We start from the raw sequence: 22,556 nt of genomic DNA, 5'->3' as shown, positions 1-22,556 counted from the left end.
GCTTGCTACGCCCTCTGCTACACTGAAAACGAGGGCTGCTCGTCTTCCAATTGGTCGAGGAAAGCGGGGCCCCACGCACCCTCGCGATGGGCCCGGCTATAGGTGGAGAAGCAACGGAAGGCGGGACCTAGAGGGCACCGCCCCATGGAGCTGGAGTGCGGGGACAGTGACAGCGACTTCCCCACCACGGCAGGCTCTCGCAAGTAGTGCAGGCTTGCTGACGGGCCCTTGGGATGCGTCCCTACGGCGTGAGCCTACTGCCTCACACCGAGCTGCCATCCTCGCCTTGGTGTCTGAGCGCCTCCGCTACCCCACCCGGTTGTCCTGCAAAGATTCGTTAAAACTACAGTTCCCGGAGTGCTTCGCGCGGCTATATTTACTTGGAAATCAGGTGATTCAGTTCATGTGACTTCAGGCCCAAGCTCACACAAAGTCTACCCGGCGGGAGAAACCGGTACATCTCCTACGTCCTGTGTGGTCAGCCAGTGGAGCCTCAGAGGATCTCAGGTGAGAACCCCGTACGGACCCAGCAGCCTCCCACCCATTTCCCAGGTCGACTCTATGAAGCCCAGAGACTGGTGCAACAAGCTGGTTGGGCAGCCTGCCTCAAATCCTGGCACCCTCAGGTGCGCCAGGGTTCCACCCCCTGCCACCAGCCCCGGCCGTGCGACACCGGACAGTCCTCAGGTTCGAGTGGTGGTGAGCGGAGGTCGGGTTCACCGGGTTGCTGAGATGGTGTGGCTGACTACCCCAGGGCATGTCCGAGCCCCTTCTCCTCCTTCTCTGCTCGGGTGCCGTCTGAATCTGAGCTGCGGAGTTTGCAGATTGTCGTGGTGGTGGGAGACTCTGGGGGGACCATTCCAAATCTCCTCTTGGCGTGCTGAGCTCTGAACTGGGCTCTGGAAAAGTGGGCAGGAGGAGACCCTACCTAGCTCTCGGGGGCTTTCGGGCTGAAGAAAGCAAGGACAGCTGCGCGTTGTCGTTTTCAACAGTATTAAGGAAAATAACAACCCTTAAGCTCTTATCCCAAGATAAAGAATAAAATTAATTTCCTTAAGGTTTATAGATTCACACAGTCAAATATCTGACCACGGTTTTAATAACTTTAAGGGGTGGGGAAGAGACCTCAGCCAGTAAAACTACATTCTTTCTGTTAGCTTGCAAGAAGCAGTTGAGAGAAGAATTCAGTATTTGCCCACTTCCTCAGAGTGAGACTTTACACAACCCACTTAGTTTTTCTGAGCCCATTTCTCCACATATCAAAGAATGATTAAGTCCTCCCTGGAGTCCTGTTCTTCAGGCTGCCGATGCAGAGCCCATGCATGAGGTCACAGGTATGAAGTGGAAGTTGTTTATGAACTGTTCATGCCAGGGTTCCAGGGGTTATAATGTCCACTTGTTGCTGAGCTGATCCTACTTTAACCTGAACTTCTCTTGCTGTTTGTTTTTCTCCCTAGCTCTTTGAAATCGAGGAACATGATAAGGAGTTGGCTGATTATTTCTATACTTTCCCCCCTGAAGCTGATAGAGAAGTGTGGTAAGTTTAGAAATAGGTCATCAGCTTTGTAAAGAGGGAAATAGTGGTATAGAGCAAGTAGCCTGACCTGTTTCTGGCCAAGGATTTAGGACTGTCCAGAGTGCATGTGCCTGCCTGGCCCTTGCTCATGCAGCCCCCGGGTGTGGAGCAGACCCAGGTCTGGGGTCCAGGAGTTTTACAGGGAGCCAGATGATTCCATAAATAATTGGTCTTCTGCCCCATGTCTCTATGACCTTGTCTGTGTCACCAAAATCAAACTGTGGAGCTCCAACAATGTGCAACAATATCCATAAAGAACGGCTTGTGTTCCTGCCCTGTGGACTCCACAGAGGGAGTACTGGGTTCTAGGAGATGCTGCAGAAGCAGGTGACATAGGCACCTTGTTGTACCTGGTTCTGCCAGGCCACGGACACCTAATGAATCTTCCCAGCATCCCCTTGTAAGATGAGAAAACCTTTCCTTTAACGAGGAACCGAAGAACAGGGCTAGAGGCCTCACAGAACACTAGCTGGTTGTCAGGAAAAAAACAGCAGGGTTTGTACAGCCTTGTAGGGCAGAATTTTTAGAGGCCTGTGACATTCTGTTAATTCTCCCACTGCCCAAAACGTTGCTGAAATTCCTTCCACAAGAAGAATTTGTGTTGAGCACTTCTAGGACCCCACGCCATTGTCAAAAATCAGATCTTAAAAACCCTGACTGAAGATTTCAAATTAATCTTGTGCAAATGATACAAATCCAACGGAAGCTTCCCAAAATCCAGGCATAGTGGCTGCACCATTACAGTTATCTGACCTCTTATGTGTCTGTGAACAGAGCATCTGACCAGCGCTTCCGGGCTCATTAAAAAAATCAGTATTGTCACTATACAGTCATACCTCGAAGATAAGCAGTTTCCAGGAAAGGAAAGGTCAGACTAGGAAGCCTGGTGTTTCTTGGTACAAATGCCGGAGCCCCACTCCACACCTGCTGGGTCATATTCTCTGGGACCAGGGCCCCAGTATGCATATCTATATATGCATTGGCAGGCTTTAAATAAAGTTCCATTAGACCTGGTTGGTATAACTCAATGGGTTGAGCATGGGCCTGCAAACTGAAGGGTCACCAGTTCTATTTCCATTCAGGGCACGTGCCTGGGTTGCAGGCCAGGTCCCCCGTACAGGGCTCGCAAGAGGCAACCACACATTAATGTTTCTGTCTGTCTTTCTCCCTCCCTTCCACTCTCTAAAAATAAATAAATCAAATATTTTTAAAGCTCCATTAATAATGCTAACACATTGCTCTAAAGAAGAAGAGCAAATCCACCTCAAATATACAGAGAAGATAGAAGTCTTCCCCAGTCACAGAGCTAGAACGTGACAAAGGGTCCCTACTGTGCAGGGTCCTTGCTCCATTTTATCACTTTGCCTCCTGTCTTGAATGTCATTATAATGAACAGTGGAAACCACCGTGAAATCAAGTTAACCGGAATTGCTTTCTGACCTCATTCTGCCAGGCCCATTGTCCCTACGTTGGGGAAGTAGGGACAATGATCATCGGGGCCTTAAGCCTTCAGAGTCTTTTTTGTCTGACTTACTTGGGCAGAACCTTGAGAGGCACTGCAATTTAGTGGCAAACACCTGGGGTTTAGACCGGACAGGCCCAGGTTTGAATCCTGCCACCACCATTTTTGAGCTGTGTGGGCAAGACACTTTCCCTCTTGGGATCCTCAATCTCTTATATCTGAAGTGCCCACCTCTCCGCATTGTAGTAATACGAGGTTGGGAGTTAACAGTGTAGCAGAGGGGCTGGCGTGGGGCCAGGAGCACCATAGGAAGTGCCAATAAGCATTAGTTCCAAAAAAAAAAAAAAAGTAAAACAGAATCCATAGAGGAAACTTGGCATGGTCTCATTAGGACTCATTTGGTAACTCCAGTGTTGTGTCCAGAGACTCCTGCCTCAACTTAAAAATGTGCTTTCCCAGAGTGCAGTGCCAGCTCTCCAACCGCCTCCCATCTTGAGTTTAAAAACTGCCCCGTGCCTTGTTTCCATGATGTTAAGAATAGTGAACAGCAATTATGTTGCACTCAGGACCTGTGGAAAGTCACAAACATCACCACTTTATCTTCAGGATGCCCTGTGGTACTATTCTCCCCATTTTACAGGTGAGGAAGCAGTCTCAGGTTAAGTACCTTGCCCATAGTCACACAGCTAGAAGTGACAGGGCCAGGATGGATCTGCTTGACCTCAGAGCCCAGTTTCAGTTGCTGAGCTCTGCTGTCTTCAGTGGCAGTAAGAAGGAAGGGAACATTCCTTGGTCCACTTTTTTTGGAAGTTCACAGCCTCTTCTTTTACAATGTAAAGGCAGTGGAAGAGCAAAGGCCGTGGGGCTCTCCCACTCACCCTGACCACACTCCCGGTGGAGCCCTGGGGACCCAGAGAGGTTGGCAGCTGCCTGGTATCACTTTCAGCAACTCTGTCCTGGGTACGGTCTTGTCACAATATTGCTTATCTGGTGTCCTCAGCTCCAGGAAGAAAGTAACAGCAGGGGCCTACCCCAGCTGTGCAAGCCCACAGCAAAGAAACAGGTTATTACGAGAGTAGAGTGTGCAAAAGAAAAGGCAGAGTTGTCAAAGCTGCCTCCAAGCCCTGAGGCTGCAAGTAAGGGAGGGACCGTTCTACTCTGCTCTGAACAGCTTGGCCTCTGCAAGGGTCAGCAAGGGGGCATGCCACTCAGGAACCCTGGTGGAGTCAGCTTGGAGACTTGCAGGCAGGGGACAGAGTCTGCATCTGCATTCACGCGTGCACAGTTAGCAAGGAGAAGGTGGCTCAGGTGGGTCTGAGAGGTCTCAGGCAGCAGATCCAGGCCCAGGAGTACAAGTTCCAGACTGGGCCTTTCCCTTGGAGGAAGTGGAGTCACCATCCCTCGGTGTCTAGGCAGAGGAAGAGAAACTGCCAGGGAGGAGGACGGAGAGGGGGGATCAGACTGGGGAGAACTAAGTGCCCTTCCAACTTGAGACCTAAAATTTGTTCACCTTCTACCTTTCATGGGTCTTGGGAGAGGGAGCCCTGGGCCCCGCTTGTAGCTGCTAACCCAGCAAGGACCATCTTCATCAAGCTGAGCATTTGCTTTACCCTGGGCCTCTTCCTGTTCCCATCTAGACTCATAATCACACATTATGTTGTGCGTAATCCTGAAGGCCCTGAGGTAAGGGGGGTAAGGTGCACAGGTGCCAAGCGTGCCCGGGAGCAGGGGTGGGATCGGGGGTGTGGGCTGCCCCTAAGAACGCAGGAAGAGGTCAGAGAGAGGCTGACTCACTCAAGTTCTGTGGCCAAGTTGCTCTAGGGCATGTGGCCTCCCAAACCTGCTTCTTTCCTTACCCCCGAGGCCTATTCATTTACTTTCTCGGAGTTAATGCCAGGAGGAGGTACTTGAGAGTGAAACGGTGTGTCTTGTTCATCAGTTTTCCCCCGGTCCCCAGCAGAGGCAGCCTCAGGAAGGGGGTCAGTGAATGAGGGGCTAAGGGTCATACAGGAGCCCTAAAGGGTTTCTTCAAAAACAGGTTAGCTGGGCCCTATGGGTCTGAGTACAGGAAGGGCTGGACCAGTTCTGTGGGGCCACTGAGGCCCTACGAAGATGAGAGATGCCTATGATTTTCATCTGAAGAGGTGATTCAAGTCCACTTTTCTAACCCCAGAGCATGGTTTGGATTCCTTCGTGACAGTTTTTGGGGTCTGTGACTCTAACACTGTCTCTGGATTACTCAGCCACATAGCCTCAGAGCCTGTCATGTTGGGGAGGAGGAAGCTACAGCGTCTCCTGCTCAGGCCTGTGTCTCCCTGTCTCAGGTGGCAGGAGATGAAAGAGCTTATAGAGCTCAGGTACCAGTCCCATCACTTAGCCTCTCAGAACCTCCCTGCCTCCACCTAGATGATAGGGCTTATCATGAGTCAGTTCATGAGTTCAGGTGTCAGGGGCCCTTGTCCCAGTCTTTCCTTTTGGGCATAAGTTCTCTGACCTAATGACTAATGCCATCGATTTGGGTCCTTCCAGAGTCGGCGGTCAACCTTGCCGTACCTCCCACTGTGAAGCTGGAAAATGGGAGCTCGGCCAATGTCAGCATCACCCTTCAGTAAGTTCCCAGGCCCAGTGCTGTCCTCAGCCCAGCTGGCCGACCCCACAGCTAGCTCAGTTCATGTTTCAAGTGTCATGCTCTTGCCTCTTCACTTTATGAGAAGCCAGAGAAAGAGAAGTGCTCGCCCCGGGCTTCAGACCAAGGTCCCAAAGTCTCTCTTTCCCCATCTGCTGAATCCCTGTTTCCCATGGAAGAAGCCAGAAGGAGGCTTCTCCCCAGTCACAAGCCTTTTCCCCAGCTGAGCAGAGTCCTCGAGTGACCAGTAGGTGATGCCAGACTTCCGAGTCCTCCTTTCCGAGGCTCTAATATTTGAGGAGGGCCCTGACGGTGAGGGGGTAAGGAGCTGAGCACTTCTTAGGCCACTTCCCAAAGCGGAAGTGACTCCGTCTGGTGGATCCCACCGGCGCACTCTCATGCTTCGCCTCGTCTGAGAGTCTGTCTTGCTGGTTCAGGCATGAGGGTGCTGAGCAAGTCCAGCTGCGCCACAGAGCCTCCCTCTCCTCCTAGTCCTCCCCTGCTTTGCCCTGCTCTTGCCTCCCAGTCACGAGGATTCCCGACAATGAAGGTCAGGAGCCCTGTTCCCCTCTCTCTCTCCCTTTTCCTCACCTCTCCTGGGAAGTCTGTTCTCAAACCAAAGCTTCAGTACCATGGTTCCCCAAAAGATTTGCATTCCGTTTCCAGCCCCTGCCACCTCTGCACATTGACCCCTCGTAAATCTTGACAGTCATCCCCTGACCACAACTCTCCCTTTCCAGAATCTCTGAGCTGCTTGCCACTGCCTTTCAAAGTAACATCAGGCCTCTAAGTCCTGGAGGCCCCCATGGGCTGCTCACAGTCAGGCGTAGCTCACAGCTTTCTGGGGAAGCGCTGCTCCCTGCTCAGACCCGAGTAAGTCTTTCCCCCCCAGAGCAAATGTCATGGTCCTGTTGGCCTCTGGACATCCTGTTTGGCATTCATAGCTACTTTCACACCTTCTCATGGTCTCACCCAGCCCCAAAGGGATCTTTATCTCCTGATAAAAATAGAAACTCCTGTGAGCAGGGAGCCTCCCACCCCTACGGATAAGCACATAGCACTTCCTCACCCTGACTACAGGAGAAATGACAGGCCCCGTGTGAAATCCAGAAGGTTGGTTGAGATCTCACCAGGTCCAGCTTCTCAGTAGTAATCAGACTCTTGTCCCCCACAGGCATCCGTTAAATTCAACCATGGTGATCACTTTTGAAATCACATTTCGTTCAAAGAATGTTACTATCATTGAGCTCCCTGACGAAGTAAGTAATGAACCGTAACTGATGGGTTGAGTGCTTCTGGAAATAGTCCACCTTGTTTTTATACCACGGGCAGCCCCGTCTCATCATTCTAAAAATGATGGTCTGGGATTTGTTGGTCTCTTTGAGGGTGGGTGTCCAATGCCATGTAGATGGAATTAGGAAAGTGATGGCAAGAACTCTGAGACAAAAAATGGTTCTGAGAATGTAGAAGAAATTCTTAAGATAGTTTTCTAAGACCTTGCTGTTTCGAGGGTGTGCAAGGACCAGGAGCATTGTCCCTGCTTGAAAGCCTTTTAGAAATGCAGAATCTCAGGCGCATTCCAGGTCTACTGATTCAGAATCTGCATATGAACAAGAAGATCCCTGGAGGATTGGGGTGCACCTTAAAGTCTGCAAAGCACTGTTCTGAGATTCTATTGGTTGAGTGTTATTTCCAAGATCCAGTGCCAGAGACTGTCTGATATCACAGTAATAACTACACAGCCCTTATGCATTTGTCTGTTAATATATACCCTGTTTCTGCCTCACCAAGGATTTGAGCCAATCACTGATAAATTAGATTTTAAAAAAACCATCAATGGGGAGGCAGTATAGAGTGAATGAGGGTGTTTTTTTTTAAAAAAAAAAAACAGACAAGGTGAATGCAGGGATGAAATTGATAACGATGCGGCACATCATGAGGTCCTGTGTGGTTGGGAAAGGAGCTGCAGAAACGCCATTGGTTCTAACAGCAAGTTCTGGCACTCAGCTCTCTGAGGTCTAGCTTGATCCACAAGGAAGAGAGCCATCCCGCCTTCCCTCAGAGATAAGACAGGGGAGCCTGAGGGCAGAACCGAGTTCTGCTCAGAAAGCCTAATACGCAGGTGTATGAGGGGTTCCAGGTAGCTGGCGGTCCAGCGTTTCTTCCTGTTATTAGTAAGTGCCTGGAATACAGGGACTTGTGTGATCTTAGCCTTGAGCTAGATACTCAGTGAAGTTCCAGTAACATGGCACTGGATCAAATTCAGTTTTCCTCATAGGTTGTGGTGCCTCCCAGAGTGACAGAATCCTCTTTCCAAGTGACATCTCAGAATGTGGGACAAATTACTGTTTTTCTGCATAGAAATCATTCCAACCAAACCGGGTAAGCTGGGGCTTAAATTCAGAGAAGGGAGGGGGTGCTGGGCGCATGGGGCTTTCCCTCAGGAACCCGTCCTCAGCTCATTCTGGCCCCCAAATTCTTCCTAGGCCAAGGATACGCTTCTTGGTGATCCACAGCAACATCATTAACATCATAAACCAGGTGATTGGCTGGATCTACTTTGCAGCCTGGTCTGTTTCCTTCTACCCTCAGGTGATCATGAACTGGAGGCGGAAAAGGTAATCTGCTGAGCTACACGTGCAGGTTCATTTGGTGCCAGTATGATGGGCATTCCAGCAAGGCTGTAGGTAGCATGGCTTCAGACTTTACCCCCCTCTCTTCCCACCCTTTCTAGAAAGTTGTCGATCTGAAAGCTCTAAGAGCCTGTGGTAGCACTTGGACCGCTGGGCAGTTGATCTCTTGCCAAATTCAGCTACTTCCTGTGAAAGTAACAAAATGAGGCTTCTCAGTGAAGTGGAGAATGGGCTGGGTGGAGAAGAAGTAAACCTGAATATGTTTCATCTTGGTCAGCCCAAGCCTGGAGGAATTAGTGTCAAGTCATGTGACAGCGCCAGAGTTGGATTCTTCAGCCTGGGAGATTAAGCCTTCTGCTTTGAGTTTAAAAACAAAGTGGGATAAAAAAATATATATATATATTTTACATAATGAACACTAAAACAAAGAGGAGAGGCCAGGCTCGGATACAGGTGTAGGGAGACCCTGAACTCGCCTCCTCCCACAGACATACCAAATACACACCTACACACAGAGTAGTTCCTGCCAAAGAAGAACTGAGGGCCCATTGAACAGCCTCTGCACAACACAGGGTAGAGGGACCACCTGGAGAAGGGTGGGAGGGATGGAGACGTGAGAGCAAAGGGAATCCCATTCCCGACGTGGACACCGGCAGCAGGCAGGGATGTCACTGAGGGGCCTCTTCAAGGGAAACAGTGGTTTAAAAGGCACCTAGACTACACATGAAGGAAATCCGCTTATGTTGCCTTTCTGTGCACTAATAACAGTGTTTCAGAAAGAAATTAAGAAAACAATCCCATTTACAATTATATTAAAAAATTAAAACACCTAGGAAGTTAAAGACATGTATTCTGAAAACTGTAAGACATTGATGAAAGAAATTGATGAAGATACAAATAATGGAAAGATACCATACTCACGGACTGGAAGAATTAATACTATGAAAATGTCCTTACTTAACCAAGGCAATGTGCAGATTCAGTGCAATCCCCATCAAATTCCCAATGGCATTTTTCACAGAACTAGAACAAAGAATCCTAAAATTAGTATGGAAACACAAAGACCCCAAATGTCCAAAGCAATCTTGACAAAGAAGAGATGTCACATGTCACGTTCCTGATACCAAACTCTAAGCATAAAATAATCCAAACAGCATGGCGCTGCCACAAAAACAGACACACAGATTAATGGAATAGAGTAGAGAGCCCAGAAATAAACCCACACATACACGGTCAGTCTACGACAAAGGAGTCAAGAATACACAATGGGGTAAAGACAGTCTCTTCAATAAATGGTGCTGGGAAAACTGGAGAGAGACATGCAAAATGATGAAATCTGACCAGTGTCTTACACCATTTTGATTAGACTTGAATGTAAGACCTAAGACCACAGAACTCAAAGAAAACATGGGCAGTAAGCTCTTCAACATCAGTTAGTCTTAGCAGTGTTTTCCTTTTGGATATGTCTTCTCAGACAAGGGTGACAAAAGTAAAACAAGTGGAATTACATCAAACTATAAACTTTGTGCACAGCGAAGAAACTAACAAAACGAAGAGGCAACAAGTATTGTCCAGGACTTGGAGGAAAGGGAACCCTCATATACACTGGTGGCAATTTAAAATGGTGCAGCCACTGTGGAAAACAGTATGGAGGGTCCTCAAAAAGTCAAAAATAGAACCACCATATGATCCAGCAGTTCCACCTCCGGACATCCATCCGAGGATGATGAGAGCTCTAATTTGGAAAGATACGTGCGCCCCTAGGTTCACTGCAGCATTATTTACAGTAGCCAAAGCATGGAAACAGCCAAAGTGTCCATCGACAGACAAGAAGATGCACATTATACAATATATATATATAATCAAACAGACTCATAGATACAGGAAACAAAGTGGTGGGTACTGGGCGGGGGGCATTTGGGGAGTGGGTGAAATAGGTGAAGGGGATTCAGAGGCATGAACTTGCAGTTGTGAAGTCCTGAGGAAGTGAGGTATAGCACAGGGGTATAATCAGTAACATTGTAATAGCTTTGTGTAGTGACAGATGGTAACTACACATCGTGGGGACCATTTCGTAATGTATAGATAAACACCAGAGCATTATGATGTACTCCAAAAATGCATAGGATGTTGTATGTTGATCATACATCAATGGAAGGAAGGACAAGGGGGGCCTGGGGTTGTGTCTTCATACAGCAGGGACACCAGCGTTCCTGCTGTCACTCTAGCCACATGGGCCTCTTTGGGGGCTGCCGCACTGGGAGTCCCCAAAGAAAGGAAGAGGCTTCCTTCGTGCAGAAGGCCTCCAGACTTCCCTGTGGGACCAGACTTGACACAGGAGGAAATTGGTTCTCAGGAGGGTGGGATTGGGGGCATCGATTAGGCCACGAAGGAGGACCTGAGGACAGATCTGCTGGGGGCAGCCAGGCCCCCCTTCCCCTGTGCAGGGAGCTCTGCCCGTCCCAGGCCTTCACTGGCCAAGTCTCGCCTACTGGCCTGCTTTGTCTTCCATCTCCCTGCCCCACAGCGTGGTTGGTCTCAGCTTTGACTTCGTTACCCTGAACCTGATGGGCTTCATGGCCTACAGCGTGTTCAACGTCGGCCTGTTCTGGGTGCCACACATCAAGGTACGGTTCTGCCCGCCCACCACAGCCCAGCCCATGTCATTCATGTCCTGGCTGCCCCTCTCACCTCAGCTTCTCCCCACCCCCTTAACAGGAGCAGTTTTTCCTCAAATACCCAAATGGAGTGAACCCCGTGGAGAGTAATGATGTCTTCTTCAGCCTGCACGCTGTCGCCCTCACCCTGGTCGTCCTGGTGCAGTGCCTTCTGTATGAGGTGAGGGGTGAAATTGGCACCTCCCCCTGTGGCTGCCAGGCCAGCACCCACCACCACCGCCCCGCCCCCCCCCCCCCCCCCCCCACTGGCTGCTTTACTGCAGAAGACACGGAAACCCTTAAAAAGGACATGTGTTTGTTCACTCAGCATCTGCTTATTGGGCCAAGAGACCACCCTCTGAGCCGAAGCTCTCATCCCCCACCTACAGGTCTGGGGTGAGGGACACAGAGAGGCAGAGATGACCCAGCGGGCTTAGAGCTGAGGGTGAGGGGAGAGCATGGACAGCTCTTAGAAGGCGTGGCCCAACCAGTGAGGAGGGGGAAGGAGGGCATCAAGAGAGTGGTGTTCTTTTGTGGTCCGTGGGATGAGTCAAGTTCCCTTGGCCGTGGGGAAGAGGGCCAGGGCGGGGCTCCCCCAGCTGGGAGGCAGAGCTGTCGAGGCCAGGTGGCAATGAGGAACTGCACACGGGGGGGTAGCCAGGGTTCAGGGTTCCACTGTGGGGCGTAGGCTTGTCAGGGTCCTGAGAGGTCCTCGGGGGTCTGGGACCCAAGCTGAGGGGCCTGCACTCAACTGTGTTGCCAGATGGCTTTTTTGGTGCTTCAGCTGGAAAGGGTGTTGTAGGCCACGTTTCAGAGGGTCACTAACATGCACATTTTCTTTCACTTCCCTGTGGGTTTCCACGTCCCTCAGGGAGCTCCCTTCACACATGCAGGGCCAGCCAGGGGCCGCTTGGGCACCACCTTCATGAGTCTCCTAGGTTTCTTTACTCTTTGCTGTGAATCTTGGATGAAGGAGGCCGCCTCTGGGGACAGGTAGGGGAAGGGGACAGATTGCAGAGACGATCAGGCACCCTCCGGATTGTGGAACAAGCCAGGGCTGGGATGAGGTGTTGGGCTCTGTCCCCAACACCTGGCGCTCCTGGTGGGCTCGGAGAAGCACTCAGTCTGCATTGTGGGAGCAAGAAGAAATGGACTCTGGAAGTCCAAGAGGGACTAAGCTAGAGACCACTGTTGTGACAGGGGCCCTCCCCCACACCCCACATACTCTACTCCCGTCTTTCCGCCCCACCTCATCCTCAGCGAGGTGACCAGCGTGTGTCCTGGCCTGCCATTGGCTTCCTGGTGCTCGCGTGGCTCTTCGCACTCGTCATCTTGGTTTTGGCTGCAGTCGGGGTGACCTCATGGCTGCAGTTTCTCTTCTGTTTCTCCTACATCAAGCTCGCAGTGACGCTGGTCAAGTATTTTCCACAGGTACCTCCAGGGCCTGCCCTACTTTTCACTGGGCAGTCAGGGCGAGGGGTCAGTGAAATACAGACCCCGGGACCTACTCCTGGCTGGAAAGCTTCAGTGGAAGCTGTGAGCCCAGCAGCCATGGGGCGGGGGATGGGCGGTGGTGGAAGCTGCCCATTGCCACTGCCAGCTCCTCCCTGCAGCCGGAAATCACGCAGAGTTCAGTGGAGACTCTTCCGAGCTCACAGCCACTGGGAGAGTCAGGTTGTGCAGGTCACTCTGTCTCTCCATCCCAGCTGATGACGTCAGTTCTGCGCCCCATTACTGACATCCCTGACCAGCAGCAGCAGGATACCTGGGAAAGATGAGGTGGGAGGAGAGACCACCACGACCACCTCCACTCCTGTGCAGAGAGGTTTTTCTCAGAGGTCCCATTCAGGGTCTCTTGTGGGCCCTCAGCAACCACCGCCCCCCCCCCCCCCCCCCCCCCCGCCAAAAGTAGTCAGCCCTACTCAGATCAAACATGTCTTCCCCATAGTTGGATGGTTCAGGACAGGGTCAGAAATGAAGTAGTGCCAAATGCAGACTCCACTTTTGAGTGGAGGTGCTCAATCTGCCCCGTTCTCAGTGGAGAAGCCCCCTTTTCAGCTTCTCCAGCACAAGGAACCTTGTGTCCCATGGGCTCAGGAAGGAAAATGTTTTGGCCAGAGTCGGGGCCAGTCTCCCAAGAGGACCTGCAAACAGGGCCAGACCTTTAAGGATAAACAGGACATAATTCTGTGGACACCAGAGAAGGGGGCATTCCGGGCTCGGGCAGCCTACACAAAGGCACAGACAGGAGTGTGGGAGGCAGCAAGGAGACCTGTCTGGCTGAGCAGTGTTGGGCTGAAGGAAGCTGGGCCTTGAGGGAAGTGGGGCCTCAATCCCTGAATGTGGGGAAGCTTGGGGCTAGAAAACCTGGGAGGCAGGAGTCCCATGTGGAGACATTTGAAACTGTCCATGACTGGAGAGGTGGCAGCAAGTATAGAGAGGGAGGGAAAGGACAAAAAAGGGGCCATGGCTGATGGCTGACTGGGAGAAGACCACTAATGAAGCCAAGTCAGAGAAGCCCAGAGGGTGCTGGCGTTGGAGGGATGAGTGGGGCGCTGGCAGCAGGGGTGGGGTGTGCTCCCCAGTGGGCCCGGGAAGAGATAGCCAGGAGCTCAGGCGGGGCTGGGGCAGGAGGTAAGCACACTCTTCAGAGGGAGAATCAAATACTTTTCCCAAGGAAACCAAGCTCCAGTGGTGGAGCTGGCGTTTCAGCCAGGCAGGCAGACTTCCAGCCACATTCCCAAGTACATCATGAAGTCCAGGCTGAGTTTAGGGAGAGTCTTCACTAGAGATGAGAGAAATCTGAGTGGCTGAAAAGCCATAATAAAGTTTTGACCCAGAACAGGGAGGGATGAGGAAGATGCAGAAGCAGCCTGCCAGCCTCCCTCCACTGGAGCTGTGGTGCAGGGGTGGGAGGAGGGGGGGGCTGTATACTGTGCACGCTGCCCAGACCCCAGGACCCACCCAGACTTCTCTGTCAAAAACTTGTCAGAGCCCAAAGGTCACTGTGTTCCTTGGAGCAGAGGCTGGAGCACATGAGTGGGATGAATTAGAGCCGCTCTTGTTTGGAGTGGCAGTCACAAGGTGCGTGAGGCAGCCACCCAACCTCCTCACCGCCCTCCATCGCTTTGTGTGCCCAGGCCTACATGAACTTTGTCTACAAAAGCACCGAGGGCTGGAGCATTGGCAATGTGCTTCTGGACTTCACTGGGGGCTCCTTCAGCCTCCTCCAGATGTTCCTCCAGTCCTACAACAATGGTGAGTCAATCAGCAGGCGGCCGGGCTGCCCCCATCTCCCCAGCCCCACAGCTTGGTCATCCTAGCAGTCCCAGCCCCTAGATTCCCCAAGGGGCATCCGCAGCTGGAGGGTTTGTGGTTTCCTGAAGAGGGGAGGACCCCCACCCCCACCCTCCACAGCTCCACAGGCTGCCAACCTAAAACCAAATTCTGTCCCCTCTGGCTGTTAACAGACCAGTGGACACTGATCTTTGGAGACCCAACCAAGTTTGGACTCGGCATCTTCTCCATCTTCTTCGATATTGTCTTCTTCATCCAGCACTTCTGCTTGTACAGAAAGAAACCAGGGTATGAGCGGGTGAACTAGCACGCAGGGCCCCAGTGTAAATGGCCCAGGCCCTGTGCCCAGGAGGAAGGCTAGAAAAGCGGTCTAGAGAGCAGGGCTGGCTCCACAACACACACCGGCAGTGGAGAAGCGCTCTCTTCCTCAGGGTCACATGCCTTTAACATGAACCAGCCTGCCTTCGTCCAGACTCTCCAGGGCCGGGGAGAAACCTCCCTCTGGGACAGACACCAGACTGTGCTCCGAGATTAACAGCCAGACTGCTGGTGGCCCTCTCGGGTGTTACTTGGCCAGTCACCTGGCCCTCCTGCAACTTGCCGTTGCCATCTCTATTCTCTTTAAGGCTTCAGGCAGCACCCACAGGTCCTGACAGCCATCCCAAGCAGGACTGGACATTGAGCTAGGAGCTGAAGGCCTTGCCCGAGCACCCAGTGTGTCAGGGAGCAGCTCGAAGTACTGACCTTGCGGCTGGGACAGCCAAGGGCATTTGGGTGCCACTGCCGTGTTCCTAAAGACTAAGCAGCCAGGCATTGTGGCCAGTGGATGGAGAGGTGCTGGTGGCAGTGGCGGGGGGGGGCTAGGACTTTGGGGGTAAGCCTTGGGGTCCCTTCTCTGAAGGCTACATTATCTAGAACTCAGTTTTCACAGCGGCAGGCCCAGGGGGCCCAGGCCAGCGCCTACTAAAGATGCAGTCTTTCTGGGTCCGGAGGTGCTCAACAGATTGGTTCTAAACTGGGCTCACATCCAACACCCTCTGGATCTTTGTCCCACTAACACCCCTTTTGGAATTTTTGGAGGGATGTTTTAGGAGTGGCTGTCTGCCTACCTCCACTTTCCCAGAGTCAGGGGCCCCATGTGAGTCCCTCCCCCTTTCTGTGCCTTAGAGGCCTGTTGAACCTGCTAGGTGGTGAGCATAGCTCCCCCGGGTGGCAGGGCAGGCCTGCCTTCCTTCACCTCCCCAGACCTCCGTCTGAGGCTCACCAATTTTTGGCTGTTCCGGAAGCCTTAAGATAAGGACTTATGACCACCTCACACAACCTTCATAGGCCAACCCTGGTCCTAAGTCTCCTTCCCTCCCAACCCAACCAGTTGTCCTTCCAGGGGCAGGGGGCGGGGCCCAGACGTGCCTTGTACGTGCTTCGAGTTTGTCAGCCCACTCTCAACTTCCTACTACAAGCTCAGTGTGAGTGTATATCCTGAATTAAAACCTGTTGTTTCCTTTTGTACGCTGAGCGTTTGCCAGATGCAGGAGGCAGGTGTGTATCTTCAGCACCGAGTCCTTGGGACTTAGGGAGACAGCCCCGCTCACTTTGTGTAAGGACGTTCACGAGTTGTGAAGTTTGCCAGTCCCGCAGCGACTGCGTGCCGACCCGGCACTTTATCAGGGAACCCCCTCAGGTAGTGCAAGACACCTGCCTTCTCGGGGCCAGGTAGGTCCCACAGGTGCCACATCTGTGCCTTAGCAAGGGCACACTGCTCGGGGCGTGGCTGTGAGCCAGGGATGGAAGAGGCCTTTAAGAGTTGGCCACCCCTGGGAGTGGAGAGATGACTGATTTTTCCAGATTCTTCCTGGGTATATTTTTATACCCAGGTATAAAAATACCAAAGAATTTAGATCTTGTTTCCCCAAATCAGAGATGGTAGCCTGACCAAGTATGCATGCCTGTTTAATTTGGCCACCCAGTGTGTTACCAGGTATCACACTTTAAAAATGGGGGACTTCAAAAATTTGACTTGGCAGTGGGTGTGCACGTGGCAACAATTCCCAGAGCTGGTAGTGCAGCCAGTGGCGGGCCAGCCAGACCCCCTGGAGCTCTCCCATTCTCCCCATATCCCATCAGGTGGCAGCCCTGGGAACACTTGGGGTCGCATCCCTGGCTGTGATCAACTGAGTGCTCTTAAGAGTCTTAGGGGGTGGCTGTTTTTCCCATGAACCCATTGGGGTCCATGAGGCTCTTCCTCGGTAGAAACAGAGACCAAGTTTACAAGGGAAGTTGGGGACTCCCTGCCCCTCTTGCAGTGACAGTGCCCCCACACTTTACTGTAGATGTGGCCAGGCTGAGCACTGTGTCAGGTAAACTTAGGAATAGTGGGGCTTTATCCCAGAGCAGCTGGGGCCAGCTCAGCCAGCCTTACAACCAAAGCTCTCTCCATAATCCAGCCCCAAATAGCCCACCTCTGTGCCTCAGCAAAGACCCCGTGGATTCCAGCACTGTTTATTGGGCACAAGATGTTCGGTGTGGGGTAGCTTCATACTGCCCCATTTCCACAGTGACTGAAGTAAGGCTTGTTGACTTGTTAAGAGTCATTATTCCCAGACTGAATTAGTATATTACATTCAAAAGTAGAATTGGCATTTCCAAGTAGTGAGATAAGGAGGCTTTGTATCAAAATTGTGATTAGAAAAATACAAAAGTTAAACCCACAGGCACAAGGGAAAAGGGCAATCCTGAGAACTGCCCTAAAATGTTAGCCTCAGTCCTGTGTAAATCCTGCGAGCAGGCAAACCTCAGGAAGCCAGTGCCCCTCGGGTGGTGGGGGGTGTGGGACAGGTGCCCTGTGAGCCTGGCTTCCATCCTGGCCAGCTTCGTAGTGCCTCTGGCAGTGCAGAATGCCCCCACCCCTGCGCAACAGGGGAAAGTGTGGGACACAGGCACTTCGGAGCTGAGACAGGGCAGGGCCGAGCCCTGCAGCCAGGGTAGTGTGGGAGGCTGGACCCACCTGGCACTATTCAGCTTTGTGGCCACTCTCAGAGGTGGGGCCCGCTGCTCACCTGGACATTACTGAGGCCAGATGGCAGGGTCTGGGGACCGAGCCTGTGGTCACTACAGACAGACTACAACTCAGCTCCAGGCTACTGTTTCCAGTCCTTGGTGTCTGAGGGAGAGTTGGTCCCAGAGCCTTGGGCCACTGGTGGGAGGGGAAGGCAGGCCAGGTCAGGCCTCTGTGACCAGCTCTTCCCCTCTGAGCGGGGGTCCAGCGCTCAGCAGAAGCCAGGAGGAGGAGCAGACTGTGGAAGCAGTGTCACGGTACAAGAGGAGGCAGGCACACGTCGGGACCTGGGCAGGCCGCTAGGACAGCATGGACCGCTGCACCGCCTTCTGCAGTGACTGCCGGGTCACCAGCAGGCGCACCACCTCCTCTGAGCGCTTGGTGAGCCGTTTCCGGGCCTGGTCGTGTGTGACCATGGTCATGTCCCAGCCGTTCACCTGAACCAGGGGGAGAAGACAGCCACCTCAGTACCCTCCCTCTGGGACCTGGAAGTATGCTGGGATTTGGGGAGACTGTGTTACCCAAGCAGGCCCCAAGCTGATGCCCCCAGGGTAGAGGATGACAGCCAACACACAGAGAATACAGCCAGCTTCCCCTGGGGGCAAGGCCAGTGTGGGCTCAAAAAAGCCTTCTTCAAAATGGCTTCAGTGAGTCTCCCAAGTGACCCCAGAGGCAGGCACAGCCCCAGCCCCACTCCCTCAGACCCAAGCTTTGTTTTGCTCCTTTGGGACTTCAATTACCTGCATGATCTTGTCGCCAATCTGCAGCCCAGCAATTTCAGCAGGGCCTCCTTCAGATACTCGTGTGACGTAAATACCCTGGGAAGAGACAGCCCAGTTCAAGCCCTAGGTTCCCTGGACTGGCCCCTTATGCACAGGGCAAAGCCCAGCACAGCATACTCCCAGCTGTCCATCCGTCCATCTCTGCACCAAGCCTACCCCCTACCCCCAGGCATGAATGCTCTAGCCCCTGCTGTCCCTGGGCTGTGTCTGAACAGGCCTTCCCAGGGCTGGGAGGCCTAGTCTTCACCCCTACCCCTACTTATTCCCACCAGATCATTTTTTAGACCTTCTTAGAGAAGACTATTTGAGAGAGATGAGAGGTCTGCTCCTTCCACGAAGGCCCAGGAAGCAGAGACATCCCCCTCAGGCCTCTTTGTGCAGAGAGGTCCCAAGACCCTCCCCCTTACCTTATCCGTCTTATCTTCTGAGAAAGGATTCTGGGAGGGATCCTGGTCAATTCCACCTCCAATGCTGAAGCCCAGGATTAAGTTCTCACCTTGACGCAGCTTGTGAATTTCAACTCTTTGCTGGCAAAGAAAAAAATGAAGTAGGGGTTGGTGGGTACATGGAGAACAAATCTGGTCTGTCTCCTGCAGCAGCCACAGGCTGCTGGGACAGCTCAGCCATGCCAGGAGGCTGGGGCCCTGGGACCCCTGAACAAATCCAGCTGGTCACCAACCTGGGAGGCTGGGGGAGTTGAGACTCAACTCAGCCACATCAACCCACCCACACAATCCTTTGTCCAAACTTCTGTCCCCTTCCTCTGTCTCATGTATCAATCAGTCTGTCTGTCACACATGCTCTAAGCCCCTCATATCCCAAGACCAAGGACACCATGCTTGCTATTGATAGTGGCCTGTGTCCCAGGGGAGGGACCACACAGGGCAGGAGGGGTCAGGCCCTGGAAGAAAATGCAAGGCAACTTGCTGAGGCAACTCAGGTTGCTGAGCCAGCCCAATGAAGGGCAAGACCGAAGATGCCCAGGAAAAGTGAAGATCAAACTCTCACAGAAAGAAGAAGGGGCTGTCCTGTAGGTACAGGTCCATAAGACCAGGGTGGACAGTGCAGGACCAGAACTGGGAGGTGAGATGAGGCAGAAGCCAGACAGGAAGGCCATGAAAACCAGGCCTAGCAGACTGGCTCCCAGGAAGGGGGTTTCTCCCTAAGCCCGAAACCTTGCTCTCGTGCAGAGTAGGAGGTAGAGAAGTGTCCTAGAGTTTTACCACCATATCTGGGGCTGTGGTCCCCTTATACCAGGCTCCTTTCAAAGCCTTCAGCAGCCATGCTTCAGTCACCAGATGCCAGGAATCGGACCAGATCACCCTACCCTAGAAGCTGAGAGTTAGTTTAACGTGAAGCGGGGAAAAAGCAAAAGCAGACTGTATCTGGACTTTATCAGGAGTTTGGCCCCCTGACCATTCTGAGCCCACTGGAGCTCTCAGGAGTTGGGGAGTGGAGCCAGTTGTGATCAGGTTTGATGCTAGGATGACCACACAGTAGGAAAATGACATCTCTCAGAGGTGAGAGGTAGAGGCCAGGAGACATGAACTACTTGGAAAGCAAGATCAACAGACTCGGGGACAACATCTGGTCGCCTGGCCTGGCTGGGCACAACCACACCTCAGATGGAGATCCTAGAGGAGAAGCAGGTTGAGTGTGAGTGCCAGGAGCCATCTGGGGCAGCCGAGAGGATGGAATGGTTTTAACATTCTCAAGATACAACACTGGGAGATCGCAGGGGCCGGGGAGGAAGCCTCCCCCACCCCATCCCCAGTCCAACGAGAGAGGCCAGACCCCACCTACCATGTTCAAATGTATTTGAATGGGTAGATCATGGTCCTGCAACTATGAGGAAAGCCCAGGAACCAACCATGACACCAGAGGGGGAGCAGGAAGCATAATCCCAAAGGCCCACTGGACCCAGGCCCAAAAGCTCCTGCAGGCCTGCTCCACCTCCAACACATACTTTTGACCCAACTTCAAGGTCAAAAAGAATACAGGCCCTTGGGCTGGGAGGCAAGGCTTTGTCACTAACTTGTTGGGTGAAGTCAGGTGGGTTATTGACCCCTCCCTGGCTCTTCACCTGTACCCATATTTATCCCAGCTAAGGAGCAAGCCTGGCCCCTACTCTCTGGGGCAGCTAGGGATCTGGAGGTCAGGTGGGTACAGCCAGGGTGAAGGTTAGGACAGTTCTCAGCAAGTCCAGCAATGTTTCCTCCCAGCCCTGGCCTGAGCTGCTGCTCTAAGTTCATTGTCACATGCCACCTTTATCAGTGACTTCACACACCACCAGCTGACTCCCAGCACGCCCACTGAGATAACACAGCCATGGCCCCAGAACAGGGACTTCCACCTGACTCAATGCCTGCCTAACAGCTCTCTTCTCCGAGAGCTGGGTCCTTCCTAAGTGCTTTATATGGCTGGCCATGACTGGACCTCTCTGGGACTCTCTCCCCCACATCCTGGTCTCCGGGTTACATCCAGCTGTAGCACTGGCTTTGGAACTAAGGCTCTGGCCTCCTTCACTTTATTCTAACAGCACCTGACACCCAAGACAAGCCTAGGAGTGAGTTGGGGGTGTGAAATGGGGGCCTGAGCTGACCCCAAAAGGTCTCTCCTCCAGCCCCAAGTGCCAGGCAGGCGACATGGACTTAGCCCCTGGTCTGGGGATCTAGGAAAAGTTCCGAGCAGAACCAAGCCAGTTGTATGAGTCTACTCAACCGGGCGGTGGTGAATCCGAGGAGGCAAGGCTAGAAGGAAGGAGGGGTAAGGGGCTGCTACGCAGGCCTTGGACCCCTCCACCCCTCAGATCCTTCTCTGGGCGGCTGCTCCCACTGAGGTGGAGGAAGCACTTCCTCATTCCAGAGGCTACGACTCAAGGATGTCCGGGCCGGCGCCTGCCCCCTGCGGCTACCCAGCTGGGATCACAGGCCCAGGAAGGCCCAGAGAGCTTTCCTAGATTCCCACAGCCCGGCCTTTCCCCTTAATCCTCCCCGACCCGATGCCTGAAAGGAGTTCAACGCGGCAACTGTAGCGCGCGGGTTCCAGCTAGGTCCAGCCTCTGAGAAGGCTCTTGGATCCCAGCTTTCTCTTTACACGGTTGAGGAGACCGCGGCTGGAACCAGGACTGAAGCTCTGCCGCGGTTTGCAGGAGCCACGGGTTCGAAGCTTTGTCAACCTGTTTGGGCTGTCAGTTTACCGCTCTACAAAGTGGGAGCAAGACACGACGAGGAGGAACCCGCGCGAGCGCACTCACCACCACGGCAGTGACTGGTTGGCCTGGGATGTAGGACATCTCGACCCCAATCTAGCAACCAAGTACCGCTCGGCGAAACCCGCAGCGAAAATCCACGGAACCGCGCCCTCTGGTTAACAAAGGCCGTCTGGCTGGGCCCGCCCCCTCATGAATAGTTAACAAATCTCCAACCAATCACCCACCGGGTCGCAGTTCGGCTCTCAGAAATCCCAGTGGGTGCGTAGTAAAACGAGCTGGAGGCGGGGCGTGCTTGGGAGACCCACGGCGCACGCGCTAGAGGGCGGGAGCGAGGGCTTGGCGCATGGGCAATCTGGGCCTTCCCAGCAGTCTCTAGAGCAAGATGGCGCTGCGGGAGTCTGAATCTCGGGGTGTTTGAGGGAAGGCCAAGTGATTATCTGCTGCCGTGTTACAGGTAACCGGGCGAGCCTGGGCGGGGAATGCAGACGTGCTGTCTCTCCCCGCCATCCCGAACAGGCCCGAGTTTGTCCGAGCTTTCAGCCTTCTCAGCGTGTGTTGAAGGTTCAAGACCTAGGAGTGGAGCGAGGTTTTGAAAGCCCCAGGGGGAGGGACCGCATGAACCCAACTCGCTAAGCTCGGGGCGCCACTCGTAACTTGGTTTTTCTCCGTAGCTCCGCGAGAAAGCAGAGGCTGAGCCCCGGCGGGTGCGATGGCCGCTGTGGTGGCGAAGCGGGAAGGACCGCCGTTCATCAGTGAGGCAGCAGTGCGAGGCAACGCCGCGGTCCTGGATTACTGCCGGACCTCAGTGTCAGCGCTGTCGGGGGCCACGGCCGGCATCCTCGGCCTCACCGGCCTCTACGGCTTCATCTTCTACCTGCTTGCCTCCATCCTGCTCTCCCTGCTCTTAATTCTCAAGGCGGGAAGGAGATGGAACAAATATTTTAAGTCACGAAGACCTCTCTTTACAGGAGGTCTCATCGGAGGCCTCTTCACCTACGTCCTGTTCTGGACATTCCTCTATGGCATGGTGCACGTCTACTGAAACGGGGGCAGGGATGACTTTTTGTAAAAACCAGATTGGGAAGACTGTTGCCAGGAATTAACAGCGTGTAGACTTATTTAGTTTTTGAATTGTTGAATTCGCTGCTTGTTCCGTAACGTTATAAATAACTTAAATCAGAAGACGAAGAGCTTGTAATATTCTTCAGATTAAATGAAGCGTGAGACACTTGACGGAGTTTTTTCCTACCTTAA

The 22,556-nt window shown here is 53.0% G+C and overlaps 3 protein-coding genes across 5 annotated transcripts; 2 read left to right on the top strand and 1 right to left on the bottom strand.

Annotated features, from left to right (window-relative positions):
* Positions 1-66: 66 nt before the first annotated feature.
* CTNS (cystinosin, lysosomal cystine transporter) lies at positions 67-16,635 on the top strand. Of its 3 annotated transcripts, XM_037133050.2 has the most exons (12): positions 67-507; positions 1,158-1,334; positions 1,458-1,537; positions 5,568-5,646; positions 6,839-6,923; positions 7,943-8,046; positions 8,151-8,282; positions 10,825-10,924; positions 11,016-11,135; positions 12,215-12,385; positions 14,095-14,212; positions 14,425-16,635. In XM_037133050.2, exons 3-12 carry the CDS (start codon positions 1,477-1,479, stop codon positions 14,556-14,558), a joined length of 1,104 nt encoding a protein of 367 aa, XP_036988945.1. In that variant the 5' UTR covers positions 67-507; positions 1,158-1,334; positions 1,458-1,476; the 3' UTR covers positions 14,559-16,635. The 3 variants fall into 3 exon arrangements, with proteins under 3 accessions (XP_036988945.1, XP_036988944.1, XP_053528580.1); XM_037133049.2 differs by lacking the exon at positions 1,158-1,334 and having other exon boundaries at positions 71-507; XM_053672605.1 differs by lacking the exons at positions 67-507; positions 1,158-1,334; positions 1,458-1,537 and adding an exon at positions 4,712-4,730.
* A 99-nt stretch (positions 16,636-16,734) lies between these two features.
* Positions 16,735-21,480, bottom strand: TAX1BP3 (Tax1 binding protein 3). The gene is made up of 4 exons (XM_037133051.2): positions 21,345-21,480; positions 18,496-18,615; positions 18,047-18,124; positions 16,735-17,743 (listed from the first exon to the last, which is right to left on the bottom strand). Exons 1-4 carry the CDS (start codon positions 21,381-21,383, stop codon positions 17,606-17,608), a joined length of 375 nt encoding a protein of 124 aa, XP_036988946.1. The 5' UTR covers positions 21,384-21,480; the 3' UTR covers positions 16,735-17,605.
* A 166-nt stretch (positions 21,481-21,646) lies between these two features.
* Positions 21,647-22,535, top strand: EMC6 (ER membrane protein complex subunit 6). Its single transcript, XM_037133052.2, has 2 exons — positions 21,647-21,756; positions 21,974-22,535. The coding sequence occupies exon 2, from the start codon at positions 22,012-22,014 to the stop codon at positions 22,342-22,344; it is 333 nt and encodes a 110-aa protein (XP_036988947.1). The 5' UTR covers positions 21,647-21,756; positions 21,974-22,011; the 3' UTR covers positions 22,345-22,535.
* Positions 22,536-22,556: the final 21 nt, after the last annotated feature.

This window comes from Artibeus jamaicensis, unplaced genomic scaffold (genome assembly GCF_021234435.1).
Source record: "Artibeus jamaicensis isolate MK-2021 breed Jamaican fruit bat unplaced genomic scaffold, CSHL_Jam_final contig_777, whole genome shotgun sequence".
NCBI lineage: Eukaryota > Metazoa > Chordata > Mammalia > Chiroptera > Phyllostomidae > Artibeus > Artibeus jamaicensis.
This window is presented reverse-complemented; position numbering and strand designations above follow the sequence as displayed.

Coding starts and splice junctions, on each gene's coding strand:
- CTNS (XM_037133050.2), top strand. CDS start 1,477: ATGATAAGGAGTTGGCTGATTATTTCTATACTTTCCCCCCTGAAGCTG. Junction 5,647..6,838: donor AATGTCAGCATCACCCTTCA/GTAAGTTCCCAG, acceptor TGTCCCCCACAG/GCATCCGTTAAATTCAACCA. Junction 10,925..11,015: donor TCTGGGTGCCACACATCAAG/GTACGGTTCTGC, acceptor CCCCCTTAACAG/GAGCAGTTTTTCCTCAAATA.
- TAX1BP3 (XM_037133051.2), bottom strand. CDS start 21,383: ATGTCCTACATCCCAGGCCAACCAGTCACTGCCGTGGTG. Junction 18,616..21,344: donor AACCAGTCACTGCCGTGGTG/GTGAGTGCGCTC, acceptor TTTCTTTGCCAG/CAAAGAGTTGAAATTCACAA. Junction 18,125..18,495: donor CAGAAGATAAGACGGATAAG/GTAAGGGGGAGG, acceptor GTCTCTTCCCAG/GGTATTTACGTCACACGAGT.
- EMC6 (XM_037133052.2), top strand. CDS start 22,012: ATGGCCGCTGTGGTGGCGAAGCGGGAAGGACCGCCGTTCATCAGTGAG.